Source organism: Anomaloglossus baeobatrachus, chromosome 8 (assembly GCF_048569485.1).
Source record: "Anomaloglossus baeobatrachus isolate aAnoBae1 chromosome 8, aAnoBae1.hap1, whole genome shotgun sequence".
NCBI lineage: Eukaryota > Metazoa > Chordata > Amphibia > Anura > Aromobatidae > Anomaloglossus > Anomaloglossus baeobatrachus.
In genome coordinates, this window is record NC_134360.1 from 37,295,975 (window position 1) to 37,322,300 (window position 26,326).

The 26,326-nt window shown below is 45.3% G+C and overlaps 1 protein-coding gene across 3 annotated transcripts in view; it reads left to right on the forward strand.

Annotated features, from left to right (window-relative positions):
• Positions 1-26,326, forward strand: part of LAMB2 (laminin subunit beta 2) — a 123,214-nt gene that overhangs the window by 4,112 nt on the left and 92,776 nt on the right. For all 3 annotated transcript variants that reach the window (XM_075321471.1, XM_075321472.1, XM_075321473.1), the window contains exon 2: positions 991-1,109. In XM_075321471.1, coding sequence (XP_075177586.1) covers positions 1,082-1,109 — 28 coding nt within the window. In that variant the 5' untranslated portion in view covers positions 991-1,081. The remainder of the gene's footprint in view (positions 1-990; positions 1,110-26,326) is intronic.

The window sequence follows — 26,326 nt, forward strand, 5'->3', positions numbered from 1 at the left end:
TGTACTAAGTGAGCTCCCCTAATGATGGCTGACTGTATAAATCTGCATGTAGTGAGCTCCCCCTAGTGGTGGCTTTATAAATCTGTATGTAGTGAGGTCCTCCTAATGGCTGTATACATCTGAATGCTGCATGCAATGAGCTCCCCCTAGTGGTGGCTGTTTACCTTACCATGATAACAAGCACATTCAGGACTCAGGGAGTGGAAGGGGTGTGGTCAGTGATGAGGGGAGTGGTCACAAAGTGACCACTATTTTAATTCAGTGGTATCCAGGTCTCTTGACATTCATTAATGAAGGTCCTGAGAAGTTAAGAAATGATAGAACATAATGTGACAAGTACCCAGATGTTTGTGTTTCTCAGCCATTGATTTCTAGTCTTTAAAATTAAATAGTGTTGCCCATAGCAACTACACTAACTATACTTACCAACATTTGAATCCCAAATAGTAGGATGTTTTAAGTCTCACCCAAATCCCCCTTAAAATTTGAATAAACCACACCCCTTTTGAGAACCAGCTTTATAGGCACAACCTATCGGATTTAGCTTTCCTGTATTTGAAAATGAAAGAAGACATCTGATTGGTTGTTTCGATTTATTAATATGGTCCTGCTAGTGGTCATCTGATTGGTTGCTCCGGTTTATTAATGTGGTCCTGCAAGTTACCCAGCCTCAATCACAAAGGGTTAGAGGTGGGCTATTATGGCTAACATTGTTGCCTATAGCAACCATAGTTTAGCTTTCATTGTTGGGATGGTGATTTGTTGCTATGGGCAACAGGGACATCAAATAAGGGTGGGGAAGAGACACAGCTGCCCATAGCAACCAATCAGACCATTTCCTGTTGTAGGCAACAGTTGTTGCCATGGGCAACAAACGCCTTTTTGGTTTTTTAGAGGATTTTTCCAGATTCACAGCCCCTCAAAAAAGTCTTTTCTTAGCAGTGACGGTCATCTGAGCCAAATTTACAATGAGTTCCATCTTTCTTTCAGCGCTGCCAGATTTCCTGAAGCAGAGACGGCTTCTCCAAACTTGTCCTGAGTGAAGCAACAGAACGCCGAGAGCTGCACCTGTCCTGCCGCCATGCTGCCGGCCAGCATCATACTAACCGGTACAACATTACGGGATTTGTGTAGAAATTTAGGCAAAATTATGACCAAATGCAGTTCAGGGCCGGGTACAGAGCCCACCGGTGGTCGGACTCTGAGGCTCCGACACCAATGATGTCTCCTACCCTATGTATGATGGACCGTCGTGGCCAAAAGGTTTGAGGTTGACACAAATTTGGGTTTTTACACTTTTATTGCCAAATATATGAAGTTTTTGTAAATACTGAACATTCCCAGGGCCGACCCTGATCTCTCCAGACCTCTGGCCTTCACCCCAGTAGCTGGAGATCGGCATCTGGCCAGATCCTGACCCATTCTTGTCTCATCAGAGCTCAGAGGTTATCACAACTTCTGTGGTTTTGAGAATTGACCACAGGTTGTCAATGGGATTGAGATCTGGGAGTTTCCTGGCCAAAAACCCAAAATCTCAATGTTTTGTTCACAGAGCTACTTAGTTATCACTTTTGCCTTGTAACTGGATCTCCATCATGATGGAAAAGCATCATCACTAGTGATGGGCGAACCCGCAGATATCCTGAATCAGCAGGTTCAACTGGATTTTTTTAAAAAAACAAACAAAAAAAACCTGGAATCAATTTCAGATATTTGGCCACACGCCATATAATAGATATTTGGCCAGATATTTGGATGTCCGGTCCCCATATAAGCCTATGGGGACTCGAATCAGCCATGTTAAAATAATTGTAGAAGGCCTGGGGGGATTAGAGCAGGCGTGTTATACTTACCAGTCTCCTGTGTGGCTATAACACTACTTCCGGGGTTGCTCATTAACCTCATGCATATGCTCTGCTTCCCCCGCCCACTGGCAGTTCCAGCGTCTGTGATTGGTTGCAGTCAGGCCGCACCCCCACCATGTGTGACAGGGTATGACTGCATGCCATTGGGCGGGGGAAGCAGTGCATATGCAGGAGGTTAATAAGTGGCCCCGGAGGTAGTGTTACAGCCGCATGGAGACTGGTAAGTATAACACACATGCTTTATTGTTATTTTCTTTCTTTTTCCTTTATTTATTTAGTTTTTCATTATCCAGGTGGCCGAATCTGGTTCCCTGGAATTCGCTGAGAACTCCGGGCCAGGATCGGTGCACGAGTACTAGGTAACCCACGCGGATCAAGACTTTTACAGTCTCGGTTCACCTATCACTAGTCATCACTACATTGTGTCGGGGTCGTTGAAAGAAATTGCTCTTGGAGGAGGTTTAGATCCCATTCTTTATTTATGATCTTACACAAAATTGTGAGTGACCCCCTCCATGGATGAGAAGCCCCCACACATGAATGTATGCTTTACTGTTGGCAGATACAGGACTCATGGCAGCGCTCATCTTTTCTTCTATAGATAATTATTCTTCCAGATGTTCCAAACAGTTAAAAGGGGGTTTCATTAGAGAAAATAACTGTATTTCCGTCCTCTGCAGTCCATACTCAGTACTTGCAGAATTTTAGTTTGTACTTAATGTTTTTCTTACAAATAAGTAACCCTTTTGCTGCCCTTCTTAACACCAGGCAGCCTCCAAAAGCCTTCACCTCACTGTGCACACAGATGCACTGACACCTGCCCGCTGCCATTCCTGGGTAACCTCAGTATTGGTGTTGAACCCACCCCATAGCCTTCACATCACTGTGCACACAGATGTACTGACACCTGCCCGCTGCCATTCCTGGGCAAGCTCAGTATTGGTGTTGAACCCACCCCATAGCCTTCACCTCACTGTGCACACAGATGCACTGACACCTGCCCGCTGCCATTCCTGGGCAAGCTCAGTATTGGTATTGAACCCACCCCATAGCCTTCACCTCACTGTGCACACAGATGCACTGACACCTGCCCGCTGCCATTCCTAGGCAAGCTCAGCACTGGTGTTGAACCAACCCCATAGCTAAATTCTCTTTAGGTGAATGGCACTTGCTGAACTTTCTTGTTTCCCTTCAGTTTTCTTCACAGCAATTTAAAGGGAACCAACCATCAGAATTTTGCAATATGAACTAAAGGCACTGCCATACTGGCACTAAAATGCTGAATCCATGTTAATGAAGACAAGGCTGCTGATTGCTGATATCACTGTCATTCTGAGTGATACATGCAGACTGGTTCCTTTAAAGGATGCTTGAGATCATTGTTTTTCGTTAACTATGATTACATGCAGCCGTCATAGCTTTGCATCAAAAGGGCTTTACAGGATAGGACATTGCGGCTTGTAAGATTACCCCTAAATTTACCCTTGGATCTTCACGAAGTTAAAGAGGTCCAACCACCAGGATTTTGCTTTATGAACTAAATGCAGTGCCATACTGGCACTAAGAAGCTGAAGCCAGTCATACCTGTTGTAGAAAGATGGGATGCATGGTTGCAGAAATATCTTTATTCAAAGTTCCAGAAATGCCCTGCACTTTGATTGACTGGTGCATTGGGGCGGGGCTTTGTGGATTAGGTCCTCGCTGTAAAATCCTCTTCCAGCTTCCTCTATGACTTGCCCCCTTTTATTTGAATATCGTGCCACGCCGCCATTCTTGTTGTTGGCAGTGCATGCACATTGATATAGTAATCATGTCTTCATTAAATGGTGCCAGAGTCCGCGCATGCAAGAACCGCGATCTCAAGCGCCATTTTATTGAAGACACTGTGGTGAAGACTATGAAAGGCATCGGCACGTGAGCAGATTTATTTTTTATGTCTGCGCACTCCCCACTGCCGCTCGCAGTCTTCACTGCAGTGTCTTCAATAATATGAAGCCAGAGATCGCGGTTTGTGCATGCGTGGACTCCGGCGCCATTTTATTGAAGATACTGTGGTTAAGACTAGGAGAGGCATCGGCACGTGAGCAGATTTATTTTTATGTCTGTGCACGCCCCACTGCCGCTCGTAGTCTTCACTGCAGTGTCTTCAATAATATGAAGCCGGAGATCGCGGTTTGTGCATGCGTGGACTCCGGCGCCATTTTATTGAAGACAGAATTACTGTGACAATTGCTGTTATTGGCGGCGCGTTATTCAAATAAAGGAAATGGGGCACGTCATGGAAGACGCTGGAGGAGGACTTTACAACGAGGACCCAACCCACAAAGGTCCGCCCCATTGCACCTGTCAATCAAAGTGCAGTGCATTTCTGCAACTTTGATTAAAGATATTTCTGCTAACATTCATCCCATCTTTTTACAACAGGTATGCCTGGATTCAGCATTTTACTGCCTGTATGGCACTGCCTTTAGCTCATATGGCAAAATCCTAGTGGTTGGGTCTCTTTAACTTCTTGATGATCAAAGAAAAGGTTAATTTAGGGGTAATCTTACAATCAGCAATGTCCTTTCCTGTAAAGCCCTTTGGATGCAAAGCAATGACGGCTGCATGTAATTATGGTTAGGGCTGGTTCACACTAAGCGACAGCGACAACGAGGTCGCTGTTACGTCACCATTTTCTGTGACGTAACAGCGACCTTGTAAGTCGCTGTTATGATCGCTGCTTAGCTGTCAAACACAGCAGCCGAAGCAGCGATCATAACCGCGAGAGCAGGGAACCGCGCACACTGCTTAGCGCTGGCTCCTTGCTCTCCTAGCTACAGTACACATCGGGTTAATTAACCCGATGTGTACTGCAGCTACATGTGCAGAGAGCAGGGAGCCGCGCACACTGCTTAGCGCTGGCTCCCTGCTCTCCTAGGTACAGTACACATCGGGTTAATTAACCCGATGTGTACTGCAGCTACATGTGCAGAGAGCCGGAGCCGGCAGCACAGGCAGCGTGAGAGCTGCGGAGGCTGGTAACTAAGGTAAATATCGGGTAACCACCTTGGTTACCCGATGTTTACCCTGTTTACAGCTTACCACAGCTGCCAGATGCCGGCTCCTGCTCCCTGCTCGCTTCATTTCGTCGCTCTCTCGCTGTCACACACAGCGATGTGTGCGTCACAGCGGGAGAGCGCCTTTGAAGAAAACGAACCAGGGCTGTGTGTAACGAGCAGCGATCTCGCAGCAGGGGCCAGATCGCTGCTCAGTGTCACACACAGCGAGATCGCTAATGAGGTCACTGTTGCGTCACCAAAACCGTGCCGTAGCAGCGATTTCGGTAGCGATCTCGCTATGTGTGAAGCATCCCTTAACAGAAGAAGACAATGATCTCAAGCGTCCTTTGAAGGGAACCTCACCATATTTGGTGAGTATAAGCTGGGGCAACCAACAGTGGGCTCTTATATACAGTATTCTAATATGCTGTATATAAGAACCGAGGCCGCTGTGTAGAAAGTAAAAATCAATTTATAATGGTCACCTAAGAGGCGGTGCGGTGCAGACTGGTCGGATGGGTGTCTCCGTTCTCCGATACTGGTTCCTCCTCTTTTGGCCATCTTTGTCCTTCACTGAACATCTGGGTGCATGACACGTCCTACATCATCCACACTAGCCAACATTGAAGTCCTGCGCAGACGCACTACAATACTTTGATCTGCCCTGCACAGGGCGGATCAAAGTGCACCTGCGCTAGACCTCAATGCCGGCTAGTGTGCATGACGTAGTACGCATCATGCATCCAAGCTTCAGAAGAAGGAGGACAAAGATGGCCTAAAGAGGAGGCGCCGGTCCCGGAGAACAAAGCTACCCATTCGACCAGTCTGGTGACAAGTTCCCTTTAAAAGAACAAGTCTGCTTCAGAATGACAGTGACATCAGCTGCCTTGTCCTTATTGACACTTTCTCGTGAACGAACGACAAGATCACTAAAATGATTAAAGTTGGACATTTTGTGGTAGAGCAGAAAATTAGTGGAAATGGGGTTAATTTTCATGGCAAGGAATGAACTCGAAATTTTGAACAATTCATCCGATCACTCCTCGTCACAATTTGGAGTTAATGTAAAAAAGAAGTAGCAAACTTTGTGAAAACCAAAAGTTTTGTCAATCTCGAAATTTTTGCCCATGACTATATACTGCTCTCAACAAATGTGACAATCTGGCCAAATTTGCCATACTAATTATCATGGTAACTTATTTCAACCTCTACCGGGTACTTCTTGGACATTCACTAAATAGATGCACCCAGAGGGCACCATCTTTGGGGGTCTTTCCCTGGTGTATTTTTGCCTTTTATCCCTAGTACAGTCATATGTAAAAGTTTGGGCACCCCTATTAATGTTAACCTTTTTTCTTTATAACAATTTGGGTTTTTGCAGCAGCTATTTCAGTTTCATATATATGTAATAACTGATGGACTGAGTAATATTTCTGGATTGAAATAAGGTTTATTGTACTAACAGAAAATGTGCAATCTGCATTTAAACAAAATTTGACCGGTGCAAAAGTATGGGCACCTCAACATAAAAGTGACATTAATATTTTCTAGATCCTCCTTTTGCAAAAATCACAGCCTCTAGTCGCTTCCTGTAGCTTTTAATTAGTTCCTGGATCCTGGGTGAAGGTATAATTGACCATTCCTGTTTACAAAACAATTCCAGTTCAGTAAAGTTTGATGGTCGCCGAGCATGGACAGCCGCTTCACATCCCACAGATGTTCAATGATATTCAGGTCTGGGGACTGGGATGCCATTCCAGAACATTGTAATTGTTCCTCTGCATGAATGTCTGAGTAGATTTGGAGCGGTGTTTTGGATCATTGTCTTGCTGAAATATCCATCCCCTGCGTAACTTCAACTTCGTCACTGATTCTTGCACATTATTGTCAAGAATCTGCTGATACTGAGTTGAATCCATGCGACCCTCAACTTTAACAAGATTCCCGGTGCCGGCATTGGCCACACAGCCCCAAAGCATGATGGAACCTCCACCAAATTTTACTGTGGGTAGGGAGTGCTTTTCTTGGAATGCCGTGTTTTTTTGCCTCCATGCATAACGCCTTTTTGCATGACCAAACAACTCAATCTGTGTTTCATCAGTCCAAAGGACCTTCTTCCAAAATTTAACTGGCTTGTCCAAATGTGCTTTTGCATCCCTCAGGCGACTGTTTGTGGCGTGCTTGCAGAAACGGCTTCTTTCGCATCACTCTCCCATACAGCTTCTCCTTGTGCAACGTGCGCTGTATTGTTGACTGATGCACATTGACACCATCTGCAGCAAGATGATGCTGCAGGTCTTTGGAGGTGGTCTGTGGATTGTCCTTCACTGTTCTCCCCATTCTTCTTCTCTGCCTTTCTGATATTTTTCTTGGCCTGCCACTTCTGGGCATAACAAGAATTGTACCTGTGTTCTTCCATTTCCTTACTATGTTCCTCACAGTGGAAACTGACAGTTTAAATCTCTGAGACAACTTTTTGAATCCTTCCCCTGAACAACTATGTTGAATAATCTTTGTTTTCAGATCATTTGAGAGTTGTTTGAGGAGCCCATGATGCCACTCTTCATAGGAGATTCAAATAGGAGAACAACTTGCAAGTGGCCACCTTAAATACCTTTTCTCATGATTGGATACACCTGCCTATAAAGTTCAAAGCTCAATGAGGTTACAAAACCAATTTAGTGCTTTAGTAAGTCAGTAAAAAGTAGTTAGGAGTGTTCAAATCAAGAAATTGATAAGGGTGCCCATACTTGTGCATCAGTCAAATTTTGTTTAAATACGGAGTGCACATTTTCTGTTAGTACAATAAACCTCATTTCAATCCAGAAATATTACTCAGTCCATCAGTTATTAGAGATATGAAACTGAAATAGCTGTTGTAAAAGCCCAAATTGTTATAAAGAAAAAAGGTTAACATTAATAGGGGTGCCCAAACTTTTTCATATGACTGTATATCCATACAGTATGTATTTTTCACCCAGTTTGGCTTTGACATGACAGCCGTATCATATTCCAAAAGGGCAAAAATAACTTTTTTTTTGTGTTTTCTGGACAATGGATAAAACATTGCAGGAAGCCGCCATATTTCTTCCTGCTGCGCAGCTCTTGACACAGAGAAAGGATCTCCGAGAAGTGATTTATGTAATATTGTTCCCAGAGGTTTGGAAAGAAAACACATCATTAGTGAGACACTTTCCACCCACAGACGTCCCCGACCTCCAAGCATCTGCTTCTGGAGTTATGTGCTTTGTCTTCACACGGGATTTCTGAGGGATAATTGCCCGGCACAGAACAGTAGGAACGAAACCGCAGCAGTTGTCAGTTTGCGAGCTGCCAACATTTATTCTTCATTCTTTTTTCTGTTGTTGTTATTGTAACTTTTCATGTTTAATTACGTCATGAAAAAAATCAGCTTAACCAATCAGAATTAAATAATGTGTGTACACAATGACTTCATCAGCAGAACAGTGAGTGCAGCTCCGGAGCATAATACAGGATGTAACTAAGGATCAGTACAGGATAAGTAATATGTATGCAGAATAGTGAGTACAGCTCTGGAGTATAATACAGGATACAGCTCAGGATCAGTACAGTATCAGTAATGTATGTACACAGCACCTGCACCAGCAGAATAGTGAGTGCAGCTCTGGAGTATAATACAGGTTGTAACTCAGAATCAGTACAGGATAAGTAATATAATGTATGTACACAGTGACTGCACCAGCAGAATAGTGAGTGCAGCTCTGGAGTATAATACAGGTTGTAACTCAGGATCAGTACAGGATAAGTAATGTAATGTATGTACACAGTGACTTCACCAGCAGAATAGTGAGTACAGCTCTAAAGTATAATACAGGACGTATTTCAGGATCACTACAGGATAAGTAATGTATGTACATAGTGATCCCACCAGCAGAATAGTGAGTGCAGCTCTAAAGTATAATACAGGACGTATTTCAGGATCACTACAGGATAAGTAATGTATGTTAATGTATGTACATAGTGATCCCACCAGCAGAATAGTGAGTGCAGCTCTGGAGTATAATACAGGGAGTAACTCAGGATCAGTACAGGATAAGTAATGTAATGTATGTACCGAGTGACTGCACCAGCAGAATAGTGAGTGCAGCTCTGCAGTATAATACAGGATATAACTCAGGATCAGTACAGGATAAGTAATGTAATGTATGTACACAGTGACTTCACCAGCAGAATAGTGAGTACAGCTCTAAAGTATAATACAGGACGTATTTCAGGATCACTACAGGATAAGTAATGTATGTACATAGTGCTCCCACCAGCAGAATAGTGAGTGCAGCTCTAAAGTATAATACAGGACGTATTTCAGGATCACTACAGGATAAGTAATGTATGTACATAGTGATCCCACCAGCAGAATAGTGAGTGCAGCTCTGGAGTATAATACAGGGAGTAACTCAGGATCAGTACAGGATAAGTAATGTAATGTATGTACCGAGTGACTGCACCAGCAGAATAGTGAGTGCAGCTCTGCAGTATAATACAGGATATAACTCAGGATCAGTACAGGATAAGTAATGTAATGTATGTACCGAGTGACTGCACCAGCAGAATAGTGAGTGCAGCTCTGGAGTATAATACAGGACAAGTAATGTCTGTACATTGTTATTTATCTTACTCTGACATGCTGTAGATTGTTGATAGTTGTAGGATACTATTAATAGGAAGACAAATCCTTTACAGAAATAATCCAGAATAGTGCTGATTGCAGTCAGACGAGGTCTGTTCCCAGGGGCCGAGGAGGAGGCGCAGAGATCACCACATTCCTGGCTTTGATGGGAGCTGGCACAGGTGTTCGAACGTGACTGGGAACCAGTTAAATGTCTCATTATTAAAGACAGTAATGGTTTAGGTGCCGCTCCAGTCCGGGCATGCAGCTCTGCAGGGGGATATTCTGCACATAACAGTACATTGTATGATGTTTCTCAATGCAGTTCTCACAAAGAGGAAACATCTTCTGCTTAGAACGTCATAGGACCCACTGGATAATATCCCTCTGAATGATTGTCCAGATTATAATCCTGGCCCAAAATGTTCTGGATTGTAGCAATTAAACTGAATTATGATTATCCAAATTTACAAGCAAATTGCTGTCGGCTCAGACCAGATCTGGCCATGGAAAAGGAAAATATCTGTTCAATGATTTGTTTCTTTATGAAAAGTTAGAGTTTTTAAGCCACTAAATTAGTAACATAAATTTGGCAGTGATTCCAAGGGGTTAAATAGGCAAATTTCTGATTCCGATCAGGGCACTGACTGGTGTTAAGGCCCCATCACACGCGTCGATATGTCGTGCGATCGCGTGAGCGATCGTACCCGCCCCAGTTGTTTGGGCGTCACGGGCAATTTGTTGCCCGTGGCGCACAAAGTTGCTAACCCCCGTCACACGTACTTACCTCCCGAACGACCTCGCTGTGGGCGGCGAACATCCTCTTCCTGGAGTGGGAGGGACGTTCGGCGTCACAGCGACGTCACACAGCGGCCGGCCAATAGAAGTGGAGGGGCGGAGATGAGCGGGACGTAACATCCCGCCCACCTCCTTCCTTCCTCATTGCCGGCGGGACGCAGGTAAGCTGTGTTCGTCGTTCCCGGGGTGTCACACGGAGCGATGTGTGCTGCCTCAGGAACGATGAACAACCGGCGCACAGAAGGAGGAACGAGATTCTGAAAATGAACAACGTGTCAACGAGCAACGATAAGGTGAGTATTTGTGCTCGTTCATAGTCGTTCGTAGGTGTCACACGCTACGATATCTCGAACGATGCCGGATGTGCGTCACTAACGACGTGACCCCGATGACATATCGCCCGATATATCGTACCGTGTGACGCCACCTTTAGCTCCCGTATGGCACTTGCGGCCATTGACGAGCAGTTTGCCAGTCACCTGCTGTTTGAACTAAGGGCACGTTAAACTTCCTCGTGCGATCGCACCAGCCCCCATTGTTTGTGCGGCACGGGCAATTTGTTGACCATGTCGCACAAAGTCGTCACCCCCCATCACACGCACTTACCTTCCAAACGACCTCGCTGTGGGTGGTGAACATCCTCTTCCTGAAGGGGGAGGGACGTTCAGCGTCACAGCGACGTCACACAGCCGCCGGCCAATAGTAGCGGAGGGGCGGTGATGAGCGGGACGTAACATCCTGCCCACCTCCTTCCTTCCGCATTGCCGGCGGGACCCAGGTAAGCTGTGTTTGTCGTTCCCGGGGTGTCACACGGAGTGATGTGTGCTGCCTCAGGAACAATGAACCACCGGTGCGCAGACGGAGGAACGACATTATGAAAATGAACGACGTGTCAACGAGCAACGGTAAGGTGAGTATTTGTGCTCGTTCATAGTCGCCTCGTAGCTGTCACACGCTATGATATCTCGAACGATGCCGGATGTGCGTCACTAACAACGTGACCCCGACGACATATCGTTAGATATATTGTAGCGCGTAACGGGCCCTTTACTGACCACATTCCTGTAATTTACTGACATGGTGATTCTCTACTAAGGGGCTTTCCTCCCCGCACGTGATTCTGTAGATCCATTGATGAAACGATTGCTGTTTTTATAAGGAGAGCTGCTCTTCTACATAAATGCTTCCTCTGTGTCTCCGCTGCCCCACCTCCCGAATTCACAGAGGACACAAACCAGACCCTTCTCCGCAGCGCCTTGTGCTGCATTTACTGAATGTTACTTTTCTCCCCAAATTATCATGGTAATTGGCGTACAAGGTTAAACATCTGTAATGTGACCATGGCTGCATTTAATAAAAACACTCCCATTCCCCTAAGGCAAAATTCGTTTTTAGGGTTGCCTTTCTTCACCAACTCATCCATACCCCCTTCATAGAAGAAACCTTCCGCATACTGATTTCACTGAGGTTTTGGGAGGATTTGGATGATCCAACTCATTCATATCCATTATTCTTTTCAATTCGGCCCAGACCGTCATGATGACTTTATTCCATCCATCTCATGCAAAGCAATATTTGGCTCTGCGATTTTACCCACCGCTAACAAAAACTCCACAGTGCTCTACATTATTCCACCTCAATCACTATACAGGTTTTGTTTAAAAGAACAGAGAGTCCTCAGTGGTTGATACCTTTTAATGGCTAACTGAAAAGATGGTATTAAAAGGTATCAACCACTGAGGACTCTCTGTTCTTTTAAACAATTTTTTTATCTCTACTGGCTAACACGGTACAAAGATATATTTTACTTATACAGGTTTTGTAACTCCACAACTAAAAGTGCACCCCTACTATACCCACACAGTTACAGTGACAGTATAGTGCCCCTTTGTGCCCCCATACAATAATTATCGCCCTCTTGTAGCCCCCATACAATAATTATGCTTCACTTTGTGCCCCAATACAATAATTATACCTTGCATTGTGCCCCCATACAATAATTATACCTCCCTTTGTGCCCAATACAATAATTATGCCTTCTATGTGCCCCAATACATTATGCCCTCTATGTGCCCATATACAATAATTATGCCTCCCTTCATGCCCCATACTATGATTATGCCTCCCTTTATGCCCTTTAAAAGAATTATACCCTCTGTATGCCCCATACAATGATGCCTCCCTTTGTGTCCTAAAGAACAATTATGCCTCTCTTTATACCCATTACAATAATTATGCATCCCATTGTGCGATATATAATAATTTTGCCTCCCTTTGTCCCCCATACAATAATTATGCCTGCCTTTGTGCCATGTACAATAATTATGCCCTCTATGTGCCCTATATAATAATTATGCCTCCTTTTGTGCCATGTACAATAATTATGCCATCTATATGCCCCATACAATAATTATGCCCTCTATGTGCCCCATACAATAATTATGCCCTCTATGTGCCCTATATAATAATTATGCCCTCTATGTGCCCCATACAATAATTATGCCCTCTATGTGCCCCATACAATAATTATGCCCTCTATGTGCCCCATACAATTATTCCCTCTATGTGCCCCCAAACAATAATTATGCCCTCTATGTGCCCCATACAATAATTATGCCCTCTATGTGCCCCATACAATAATTATGCCCTCTATGTGCCCCATACAATAATTATGCCCTCTATGTGCCCCATACAATAATTATGCCCTCTATGTGCCTCATACAATAATTATGCCCTCTATGTGCCTCATACAATAATTATGCCCTCTATGTGCCCTATATAATAATTATGCCCTCTGTGCCCCATACAATAATTATGCCCTCTATGTGCCCCATACAATAATTATGCCCTCTATGTGCCCCATACAATAATTATGCCCTCTATGTGCCCCATACAATAATTATGCCCTCTATGTGCCTCATACAATAATTATGCCCTCTATGTGCCCCTCTTGTGCCTCATTCCATGATCTGATTTTCAATAAAAAGAAAAATAAAGTTGAACTCCCCTCCCATGACGAGTGGTGAGATGCCCATCAATCACCTTGTAGGTAGCACTCAGGCCGTGCCATGAAGGGTTGGCGCCGGCTGAAGTCCTCTCCGGTAGGCCGCAGGTCTATGACTACCAGGGTACCCGGGAAAGTGGCCCAGATCTTCCTGCTCCAACACAGGTTTTATTAATGGTATCTGCATCTTGGAAACACTTATACAGATAAAAGCAGTTTCTATCTGGGGATCCAAGGGCCCCCTTTCTAGCCGAGCTGAGTCACAGTCGCACCCATATGTCGGCAATCTTTATGTCAGAGTACCCTATGTGTCATTTTGACAGTCACCCCATAAATATTGCCAGTCAGAGAGTGCCACAATATGGTGCCAAAGGGCCCATATAAAGGGCATTGAGTGCTTCATTACCAGTGCCAACCGTGGTCCCTAGTCATAGTGTATACATAATACCCCATTATTAGTGCCTGCGAGAATATATCCCCACAAATATCATCGGTCACGCCGTTTGCCAATGAACAGTGCCAGGTCAGAGCATGTGTAAAGGTGCAAACACCCCTGAACGCTTACAGACGTCTGTGCTGCGCCGATGGTTCCAGGGCTGCGGTGCCGAGGACAGGATCTCAGTGACGTCTCCCCGGCTGCTGCTATATTAGGACACACGATCTATTAATGGCACCTGAATGAGCCTTTTGTCATTGAACTATAAATATGAGGGCTGGATCAGGACTGGCACCTTACAAACCTACAGTCGTTCTACCCCATACAGTAGTTCTATAGCTGAAACTACAAGTCCCAGCATGTCCTAAGAGTTGCAGATAAGAAAATCCTGAACGGGATTTAGTGTAATACCAGACATGGCCTCTAGACAAGAATGGCACTGTGATGGAAGATAACTGGCAATGTCGGGATTATCCCTTTAAATGTTTCCTTTAAGGTTTAACAAAGTTTGTGAAGTTCTTGATGACATCATAGTTGTGACATCTTAGGTGCGGATGTCATTATAATAATAATAATAATATTTATTCATTTATATAGCACTATTAATTCCACAACGCTTTACATACATTGGCATGAGCTGAGAATGACAGCACAGTCTGGAGAGTTACACCTGCTAGCGTGGTGAAGGCCATTGAGTGTTCCCATTACCGTCCCATTAACACACATTTTAATCCCATAATCACGTGCACTGGGGAGCTCAGATGGAATCAGCAAATGCCAGATTACTGGAATATTCCTACCAGGGCCAGCTCCAGGTCTATGGTCCATTGGATGACATAGTCATGGCTGGCTCCAAGTCTGTGGTCCCTTGATGACACAGTCCAAGCGGGCCCCACTCTTGATTTTTTTTCCTTGTTTTCTAAAACCTAGACATAGTCACGGCTGGCTCCAGGTCTATGGCCCCTTGGATGACATAGTCACGGCTGGCTCCAGGTCTATGGTCCCTTGGATGACATAGTCACAGCTGTCTCCAGGTCTATGGTCCCTTGGATGACATAGTCACAGCTTGCTCCAGGTCTATGGTCCCTTAGATGACATAGTCAAAGCTGGCTCCAGGTCTATGGTCCCTTAGATGACATAGTCACAGCTGGCTCCAGGTCTATGGTCCTTTGGATGACATAGTCACTTCTGGCTCCAAGTCTATGGTCCTTTGGATGACATAGTCACGGCTGGCTCCAGTTCTATGGTATCTTGGATGACATAGTCACAGCTGGCTCCAGGTCTATGGGTTCTTGGATGACATAGTCACGGCTGGCTCCAGGTCTATGGGTTCTTGGATGACATAGTGAGGGCCGGCTCCAGGTCTATGGCCCCTTGGATGACATAGTCATGGCTGGCTCCAGGTCTATGCTCCCTTGGATGACATAGTCATGGCTGGCTCCAGGTCTATGGCCCCTTGGATGACATAGTCAGGGCCGGCTCCAGGTCTATGGCCCCTTGGATGACATAGTCATGGCTGGCTCCAGGTCTATGGTCCCTTGGACAGTCAGGGAAGACTCCAGGTCTATGCTCCCTTGGACAGTCATGGCAGGCTCCAGGTCTAGGGTCCCTTGGATGACATAGTCACGGCTGGCTCCAAGTCTATGGTCCTTTGGATGACATAGTCACGGCTGGCTCCAGTTCTATGGTATCTTGGATGACATAGTCACGGCTGGCTCCAGGTCTATGGTCCCTTGGATGACATAGTCACAGCTGGCTCCAGGTCTATGGGTTCTTGGATGACATAGTCACGGCTGGCTCCAGGTCTATGGGTTCTTGGATGACATAGTCAGGGCCGGCTCCAGGTCTATGGCCCCTTGGATGACATCGTCATGGCTGGCTCCAGGTCTATGCTCCCTTGGACAGTCAGGGAAGACTCCAGGTCTATGCTCCCTTGGACAGTCATGCCAGGCTCCAGGTCTAGGGTCCCTTGGATGACATAGTCACGGCTGGCTCCAACTCTATGGTCCTTTGGATGACATAGTCACGGCTGGCTCCAGTTCTATGGTATCTTGGATGACATAGTCATGGCTGGCTCCAGGTCTATGGTCCCTTGGATGACATAGTCACAGCTGGCTCCAGGTCTATGGGTTCTTGGATGACATAGTCACGACTGGCTCCAGGTCTATGGGTTCTTGAATGACATAGTCAGAGCCGGCTCCAGGTCTATGGCCCCTTGGATGACATAGTCATGGCTGGCTCCAGGTCTATGCTCCCTTGGACAGTCAGGGAAGACTCCAGGTCTATGCTCCCTTGGACAGTCATGGCAGGCTCCAGGTCTAGGGTCCCTTGGATGACATAGTCATTACTGGCTCCAGGTCTATGGTGCCTTGGTTGACATAGTCACGGCTGGCTCCAGGTCTATGGTCCCTTGGATGACATAGTCACGGCTGGCTCCAGGTCTATGGTCCCTTGGATGACATAGTCATGGCTGGCATCAGTTCTATGGTCCCTTGGATGACATAGTCCAAGCGGGCCCCACTCTTGATTTTTCTTCCTTGTTTTCTAAAACCTACAACTTTATTCGGCTGATACTGATATATCAGGGCTTGCTTTTTCCAGTACGAGCTTTCGTTTTTATTGGTACCAATTTGCGTTTCATACAACTTTTTGACGAAATGAATGACAATTTTGCCATTTAGATTTTTTTTGTTTGGTGTTCATCACAGAATAGGTGCATAAACAAGGCAGATGGGGGTCTTTCAGTAGGCACTCCATTTTCAACTTCTTAAACGCCTCTGTCACAACCAGCAGCATTGTCTAGGGGGTTAATTTGCTGATGGTAGCAGTTAAACTTGGTTGATGGCTGTATATCAGCTGAACCTGAGCCCAATCCATAAATGCAGTGCACACAGCTGCGTTTGCCCTTGCCCGGGTTTGCTCGGCGCTGACGTCCCAAACTCTACAATGCTTATGCCATACTGTAGCTTCATCAGCCTAAATATAGCAGATCTAAAAGTAGGCCCCAGCGACGCTATAGACAACATATATGATAAGGGCGCATTGTTCTGAGGGTCTAAAAACAGATAACATCACAGAACACCCCGGAACCAAGGGAGCAAGTTCTACTTTCCATCGTACGGATGCCATGAGACAATCATATCCCTGTTCTGCGGCCATTGCAGCTGTAGTATCGCTGCGCCAGGCTGACATATTTCTGATATCGCATCATTTTCTTGATATTACTGCATTATAATATTATTACGGCCACTTCGGGATTATTCGGGAGGAATGTGCTGGGTTTGGATACATCTAGTCTTGGGTTGGCAGCCATCGTCTATTCAGCTGTTGCTGAACTCTCTCATGACGCTTAGCCCACGTGCAGACGGACGGTTAAAGGGGCACACAGGCTGCGGCGTACGAATGTACAGCACTGGGCATACCTGGTATAGAGCGGTCATTATGGCGGCAGACATTTTTATGGACTGGAGTGTGGTCCGGCCTGATGTGATCTCGGGGGGGGGATCTGGGATCAGAAGGTCTCAGCATATAGTTGCTCGCAGATCCGCTTTAGTGCCCGCTTGCCATTTACCTTGATTTGGAGCATATTTAATGCCATCCGGTACTGAAGAGGTTAAAGGTGCATTTCTATCCTGCAGTGATTTAACAGGTAGTTGTAACCTCAGCTGCAGCCACCCCCTTCTGCTATAAGTATCTGCTCTATTCTCCTTCCTATGCTGGTTATAGCTCATACCTATGCTGTCCATGTTGAAGGAGCTTTTTGCTGCATAGCTGTGGTGTTGTTTCTATTGCAGCTGCGGAGCTCCTTACTGAGGAAACCTCAGATTGCTTTTTGTTGTGTCTTTCCCCATCCATTTGTCTTAGCTCCCTCGTGTTGTCTTAAGGCCACTTTACACTCAGAGATAAATCTGCGGCAGATCTGTGGTTGCAGTGAAATTGTGGACAATCAGTGCCAGGTTTGTGGCTGTGTACAAATGGAACAATATGTCCATGATTTCACTGCAACCACAGATCTGCCAAAGATTTATCTCTGCGTGTAAAGTGGCCTTTAGTCTCTCACTAGCCCTTACTAGCCAGAGTGAGTTTAGGGTCAGCAATGGCCTAGGCACATGATTGGCGCATTGGGGAAGGACCCGTCTATCTTGGGATGATAGGAAGTGCAGGATTCAGCCTCAGCTGAGTGCTAGGAGGTGACCCCGCTCCACTCTAAGTAGCACGAGGACCAACTGTTGTTTTCCTAATGTCCCATATGTATTGGGGTCCTTCCCTTCCCCGGCGTGACACTACCCTGGTGTTCCTGCTGTGTCACGCTGCCCCATACCAAGGCACATCGTGACACATACATTGCATTTAACTTTTTTGCATCGTATGATTTGAGCACTGTATGGCGGCATTTTAGTGGTGGCACTATATGGCATTGCTATTGAAGCAATAATATAAAAGTGTTATCTGGACAATATACGGTGCTGAAAATTATGCGCTGTATGGTTATTTATACAGTGTATGGCGGTACATTTTATGGGGAGGCTTCTACCACACAGGGCATGATTCACCAAAACGCTAGAGTTTCATCTTTCCTATCATTATTCTGCAAGATATAGGTTCAGTCTGTGTTTTTAGCTCATGTATGACAATATTTGGGATGTAAAATAAAAAATATACCCATAACCGTGCCCATTTTATGCCAATTTCCTGCATCCCGAAGGTGTATTTGGACATCAGGGCTACATCTGAATTCCCGTGCCTACTTTTTGGGGAGGTTTAAATAGTTGCCAATTCACAGAAGACTCCCCACACTTTCCAGGGCAGTTGTCGGTGTAGTGGGGCAGTGACAAGCCGGAGAAGAGTCATTATAATAAAAGCAAATAATATTTGGGGATTGCTAGTTAAGCAATTGCTATATATAATATTTGATGCAAGTAGAAAAATGATACCTTTCTTGGAATAATTGACAAACTGAGCTTTAAAGTAAAATGCAGATTAGCCAGGAAGTGCATTGGGGGCGGGCCTAAGTACATTGCCACGCCCCCAATGCACCACCAGAGTAATTTGCATGTGGATTTAAAGCTTGATTTCTCAGCACTGGCACATCGAATTATTACAATGCAGATATCACTGCTGCTTTCTGTAGAAAAATCATCCTGACAAGCGCAGATACAAAGACACGATGTACAGATCAGTCATCGTTCAGTGCGAGCTGCATTTATTATTTACAGCCTTTGTTTATTAGTTCCTGCTTTACATGGCCGCGGTGACAGCTCTACGGAAAGATGGCATCGCCCCAAGTTACGCCGGTGTAACAATATTTGTTGCGCCACCGTCATTTTGCTGGTTTGGATCCTGGTCATTTTCAGGCTGATGTAAACGACTATATTCACAGATTAATGGCCTATACGGATCTGTATTAGGTGACTCAAGGCCACACATTATGGGCCTCTGATTTTATATAACATCATGACATACTGTCACGGTGTGACTATGGGTACACCAGGGAACCAGGGCTCCTTGACTGGCCCTCAGGCAAGGGGGCCCCTAGCTATCCCTGATCTCAGAGGTACCCCTGAAGGTGGAGATGTCTGAGCCGCCTTCATGGACCTACTCCTGACCAGCACTGATCTTATAACCCCTTCCCTTCCTACCCATGATGATCGGGGACAGAGGCTCATAGGATAGCCCTCCCTCAAACTAGGGGGACCCTAGCTATCCTTTATCTCATTTACCTTTGAAGGTGGGGAAGTCTGAGCCGCCTACCTGACCCCACTCCTGACCAGCTCTGATCTTATAACCCCTTCCCTTCCTACCCATGATGATCGGGGACAGAGGCTCCTAAACTAGCCCTCCCTCAAACTAGGGGGACCCTAGCTATCCCTTATCTCATTTACATTTGAAGGTGGGGAAGTCTGAGCCGCCTACCTGACCCCACTCCTGACTAACTCTGATCTTATACCCCCTACCTCAGGGGAGGACCAGGACAGGAGTGTGATAAAACCAATAGGAGTAACCAAAACTCTATCTCACAGCACGCTCACACAGAGGTATAAGACAACAATTGGTAAGGAGGAACATAAGAGCAGGGAGGAAACAACAAGACAACGAGAGAAGTCCACAACAACTGCAAGCACCATGCAATATAATTACTAGCAGGACTTGGACACAACAGGACACAGACCCACAGAGCAGTAAGGTATAGTCGGCATGGGAAGACAGATTCCACCACCTTAGAAAGGCGGGGACTAAATGTGTTAGGTTTCCAACATGTGCGGTAATCAGCAGGCTAGTAGAGATTAAAGGCAGCTTTACATGCTGCGATATTGGTACCGATATCGCTAGCGTGGGTACCCGCCCCCATCGGTTGTGCGACATGGGCAAATCACTGCCCGTGGCGCACAACATCGCCCAGACCCGTCACACTACTTACCTTCCCTGCGACATCGCTGTGACCGGCGAACCGCCTCCTTTCTAAGGGGGCGGTTCGTTCAGCGTCACAGCTGCGTCACTGAACCGCCGCCCAATAGAAGCGGAGGGGCGGAGATGAGTGGGACGTTACATCCCGCCCACCTCTTTCCTTCCTCATTGTAGCTGGGAGGCAGGTAAGGAGATAATGATATTTGAGAATGGACCCCCATGTCACCGATGAGCGATTTTGCACGTTTTTGCAACGATGCAAAATCGCTCAGAGGTGTCACACGCAACGGCATCGCTAATGTGACCGGATGATCCTGGGTTTAGGAGTCCAGCTGCATTAGGACCGCCCACTGGACCCTTAAACTCTGGATTTGCACAGGGGCTGCTGATAAGTCTTTGGCTTTTGTGATCTTTTTTTGTTTCTGTGGTAACGAATCTGACATCACATGAAAGCCTTATGTGTCTAATATATGTTTTTAAAATTTTGTGTTTGTTGCTTATGGCAACAGTGTTCTATGCACGCGGGAAAACACAATGACAGAGTCTAATGCGATATTCACTGCACCTGAGAGTGGAGGAGGGATAAAATTCTTGTATCTGCAAGGAAATTCATGGTGATATGTCGCAGACATTGGGGGATCAATGGCCTTCATATTCCACAGTTAAGAAATGGGATGCCAAATTTAAAACGGGCGACTTCAGCCCCAATGATGAGGAACATCCTGGACGACCGAGCGCAGTTGTTGTTCCGGAGATCGTCGATGCTGTGCACAACCTCATACTGGAGAATCCACGAATTTCAGCTAAAGCAATAGCAGACATCATGGGGATTTCCCATGAACGTGCTTGTGTCATTATCCATGAACATTTGGACATGAGGGAGCGATCTGCAAAGTGGGTCCCCATATGTTTGACAACAGATCAGAGAAGCATGTGAGTGAAAACGTCTCGGTCCATTTGTCAGCGTTTCTGGACTGATAAGAACTTCCTGGATCGACTGGTCACTATGGATCAGACCTGGATTTATTTGTGTGACCATGAAAACAAGGGCCAGTCAAAAGACTGGAAGCACAGTGGTTCTCCTCGTCCAAAGAAGTTCAGGATGCAAAAATCAGCCACTAAGGTGATGGCGTCTGTGTTCTGGGATAAGGAGGGCGTGCTGCTAGTGGACTACCTTCAAAAGGGTTCCACCATCAATGCAAGGTATTACATTGAAATTTTGGACCAATTGAAGGCAGCTCTGAAGGTCAAAAGGCGCGGCAAGCTGTCCAAAGGAATCTTGTTCCTGCAAGACAACACCTCTGCTCACACTGCACAAGCGACCACAGCAACACTGGCAGAGCTGGGCTTCCAGCTGGTTGACCACCCACCTTATTCACCAGATCTCACTCCCTCCGACTATCATCTGTTTCCAAACCTGAAGAAACACCTCAAGGGTACCAAATGTCACACCATTTCTGATGCCATGGCTGCTACAGATGTCTCGTTTGAGGCACAACCAAAGTCCTTCTTTTTGCTAGGCTTACAGAACTTGGAATAGAGATGTAAGAAGTTTGTTGTCATCAGTGGAGAGTATGTGGAATAAATGCAAAGAATCATCATCCTATCTTGTTTCTTTCTGGGTAAAGCCAAAGACTTATCAGCAGCCCCTTGTATTACAAGTTACACTGAATCTTTTTACACAAAACTATACATCACTCTGCTCAACCTTTCCTGCCCTACAACATAGCAGGCAGCAGTTTCAGATGACGGGTTCCCTTTAAATGGGATTTTCATCTGCCATCATTACCGTGAACCATAAAAAAAAGTGAAAAAATAAAGTAATTAGGGCGAGGCACAATGTTCTGATTCGATATAGTAAAAATGATTTAAAAAAGAAAATATACAGTATATATATATATATATATATATATATATATATATATACACACACACACTAGCTGTACTACCCGGCTTCGCCCGGGTTAATAACTGCCGTTAACAAAATAGAATGTATTAACAAAAATGTATTCTGCACACAAAAACCACAAAACAAATAGATAGAAATGTAATTATTAAATTGTTGCCTATATTAACCAATCAGAGCTCAGATTAATTAACTGTAGCAAAATAGAAGCTACGCTGTGATTGGTTGCTATTGGCAGCCTGATAAATCTCCAGGCAACAGAAAGCCCTCCCCCTGACAGTATATATTAGCTCACACATACACATTTGTCTGTCTGTCTCTTTCCCTGTCTGTCTCTGACTGTCTCTGTCTATTTCCCTGTCTGTCTATCTATCTCTCTCCCTGTCTATCTATCTATCTCTGTCACTTTCCCGGTCTGTCTCTTTCCCTGTCTGTCTCTTTCCCTTTCTTTCCCTGTCTGTCTTTTTGTCTGTCTCTTTACCTGTCTGTGTCTGTCTCTTAACCTGTCTCTCGCTTTCCCTCTCTTTCCCTGTCTGTCTCTTTCCCTGTCAGTCTGTCTCTTTGTCTGTGTCTGTCTCTTTGTGTCTGTCTGTTACCCTGTCTATGTCTGTTTCTTAGCCTCTCTCTGTCTGCCTCTTTCCCTGTCTGTGTCTGTCTATTTCCCTGGCTGCATTGTGACACGCCAACATACCATATAAGGGCGTGGCTGCGAATTCTTCTGAAGTTCTGGCTGCACTGTGGCTCCCAGCTCCATTCGCTTTAATGGAGGCAGGTTTTTTGGTGAATAACTGTAAAGCGCGGGGTTAAAATTTCCCCTCAAAACATAGCCTATGACGCTCTCGGGGTCCAGAAGTATGAGTGTGCAAAATTTTGTGGCTGTAGCTGCGACGGTGCAGATGCCAATCCCGGACATACACACACACATACACACATTCAGCTTTATATATTAGATATAATAGACTATGTTGTGAGGCGAAATTTTAACCCCGCGCGTTCCAATTTACCAATCAATTTTGCCCCTATCTACATAATGGGGAAAAAGTGAAACGAAAAGTGTATCCGCACTGTCGCATTTACAATCCCGAAATTTTGCACAGACACCTCATGTGACCCAGGGAACGTCATAGACTATGTTTTGACAGGAAAATTAAACCCTGCGCTTTACAGTTACTCTCCAAAAAACATGTCTCCATTAAAGTAAATGTAGCCTGGAACTACAGGTTATTAGTAGGAGCTGTGATTGGTTGCTATAGGAACAAAAGACATTCATAGTATATGAAGCTTATATGTGAGGTAATAAGATGTCGGTGGGGAGACGGATAGAGAGAGACAGAGACAGACAGAGACAGACAGAAACAGACAGACACAGACAGGGAAAGAGACAGAGATAGAGATAGAAAGGGAAAGAGACAGACAGAGACAAACGGTGAAAGAGACAGACAGAGACAGACGGTGAAAGAGACAGACCTGGAAAGAGACAGACCTGGAAAGAGACTGACAGAGACAGACCTGGAAAGAGACTGATCTGGAAAGAGACAGACCTGGAAAGAGACAGACCTGGAAAGAGACAGATGGGGAAAGAGACAGACAGACATGCAGACAGGGACAGAGACAGGCAGGAAAAGGAGGAGACAGCCAGAGAGACAGACAAAGTTAGATGGGGAAAGACACAGACCTTGATAGAGACAGACGGGGAAAGAGACAGAGAAATAGAGACAGACAAGGAAAGAGACAGACAGAGACAGGCAGACAGAGAAAGAGACAGACAGGAAAAGACGCAGACAAAGAGATGGGGAGAAAGACGGGGAAAGAGACAGACCTGGGAAAGAGACAGACCTAGAAAGAGACAGATGGGGAAAGAAAGAGAGCTAGAGACAGACAAAAAAAGAGACAGACAGAGACAGGCAGACGGGGAAAGAGACAGACAGAGAAAGAGACAGACGGGGAAAGAGACAAACGGTGAAAGAGACAGACGGAGCACATTACTTGGCCAATTTAGTTAAATCTGTGTGGAATATCTGTGGTGTTGAAATATATGTTGTGAAATGCTTCTATTAGCTTAGTTTTTGCCTTTTAATAATTACATTTCTATTTGTTTTGTGGGTTTTTGTGTGCAGAATACATTTTTGTTAATGCATTCTATTTTGTTACCGTAACAACAGTGATTAACCCGGGCGAAGCCGGGTAGTACAGCTAGTATATACAATTATTGTTGCTGCTGCTTCTACGATGTTGTTCGTCGTTCCTGCGGCAGCACACATCGCTACGTGTGACACCGCAGGAACGACAAACCTCACCTTACCTGCGTCTCGCCCGCAATGAGGAAGGAAGTAAGTGGGCGGGACGTTACGTCCCGCTCATCTCCGCCCCTCCGCTTCTATTAGGTGGCCGCTAAGTGACGTCGCTGTGACGCCGAACAAACTGCCCCCTTAGAAAGGAGGCGGTTCGCCGGACACAGCGACGTCGCTAGGCAGGTAAGTACGTGTGACGGGTTCTCGCGATTTTGTGCGCCACAGGCAGCGATTTTGCCTGTGTCGCACAAACAATGGGGGCGGGTACGCACGCTAGCGATATCGGTAACGATATCGCAGCGTGTAAAGCGGGGCCTTAGCCTAATACTTGGTTGCACAACCTTTAGCCAAAATAACTGCGAACAACCGCTTCCGGTAACCATCAATGAGTTTCTTACAATGTTCTGCTGGAATATTAGACCATTCTTCTTTGGCAAACTGCTCCAGGTCCCCTGAGATTTGAAGGGGCTTTCTCCAAACTGCTATTCTGAGATCTCTCCACAGGTGTTCTATGGGGTTCAGGTCTGGACTCATTGCTGGCCACTTTAGTAGTCTCCAGTGATTTCTCTCAAACCATTTTCTAGTGCTTTTTGAAGTGTGTTTTGGGTCATTGTCCTGCTGGAAGACCCATGAGCTCTGAGGGAGACCCAGCTTTCTCACACTGGGCCCTACATTATGCTGCAAAATTTGTTGGTAGTCTTCAGACTTCATAATGCCATGCACACGGTCAAGCAGTCCAGTGCCAGAGGCAGCAAAGCAACCCCAAAACATCAGGGAACCTCCACCATGTTTGACTGTAGGGACCGTGTTCTATTCTTTGAATGCCTCTTTTTTTCCTCTGTAAACTCTATGTTGATGGCTTTTCCCAAAAAGCTCTACTTTTGTCTCATCTGACCAGAGAACATTCTTCCAAAACGTTTTAGGCTTTCTCAGTTACGTTTTGGCAAACTCCAGCCTGGCTTTTTTATGTCTCAGGGTAAGAAGTGGGGTCTTCCTGGGTATCCTACCATACAGTCAATTTTCATTCAGACGCCAACGGATAGTACGGGTTGACACTGTTGTACCCTGGGACTGCAGGGCAGCTTGAACTTGTTTGGATGTTAGTCGAGGTTCTTTATCCACCATCCGCACAATCTTGCGTTGAAATCTCTCGTCAATTTTTCTTTTCATCCACATCTAGGGAGGTTAGCCACAGTGCCATGGTCTTTACACTTCTTGATGACACTGCGCACCGTAGACACAGGAACTTTCAGGTCTTTGGAGATGGACTTGTAGCCTTGAGATTGCTCATGCTTCCTCACAATTTGGATCCTCAAGTCCTCAGACAGTTCTTTGGTCTTCTTTCTTTTCTCCATGCTCAATGTGGTGCACACAAGGACACAGGACAGAGGGTGAGTCAACTTTAATCCATGTCACCTGCTGCAAGTGTGATTTAGTTATTGCCAACACCTGTTAGGTGCCACAGGTAAGTTACAGGTGCTGATAATTACACAAATTTCAGAAGCATCACATGATTTTTCAAACAGTGCCAATACTTTTCTCCACCCCCTTTTTTATGTTTGATGTGGAATTTTATCCAATTTGGCTTTATGACAATTTTTTTTTATTTTTTTTTCATTGAAGACAAATTAAATGAAGATAATAATACCAAAGAATTTGCGATTGCAATCATTTTCAAGAAGAAACTGAGTATTCTCTGACAGAATTGCAGGGGTGCCAATACTTTTGGCCAGAACTGTATATATATATATATATATATATATATATATATATATATATAATATTAATTAACATAGTTTTAAAATATTTTTTTGCAGTGAAACCACAAAACCCCCAACCACGAGAGACAGATGTGAAATCCTTTTATAAGTCGCTATATTCAGGCCCCGTAGGTCGAGTGAAAGCGCAAATGAAGCCGTCAGGAAATCGCCA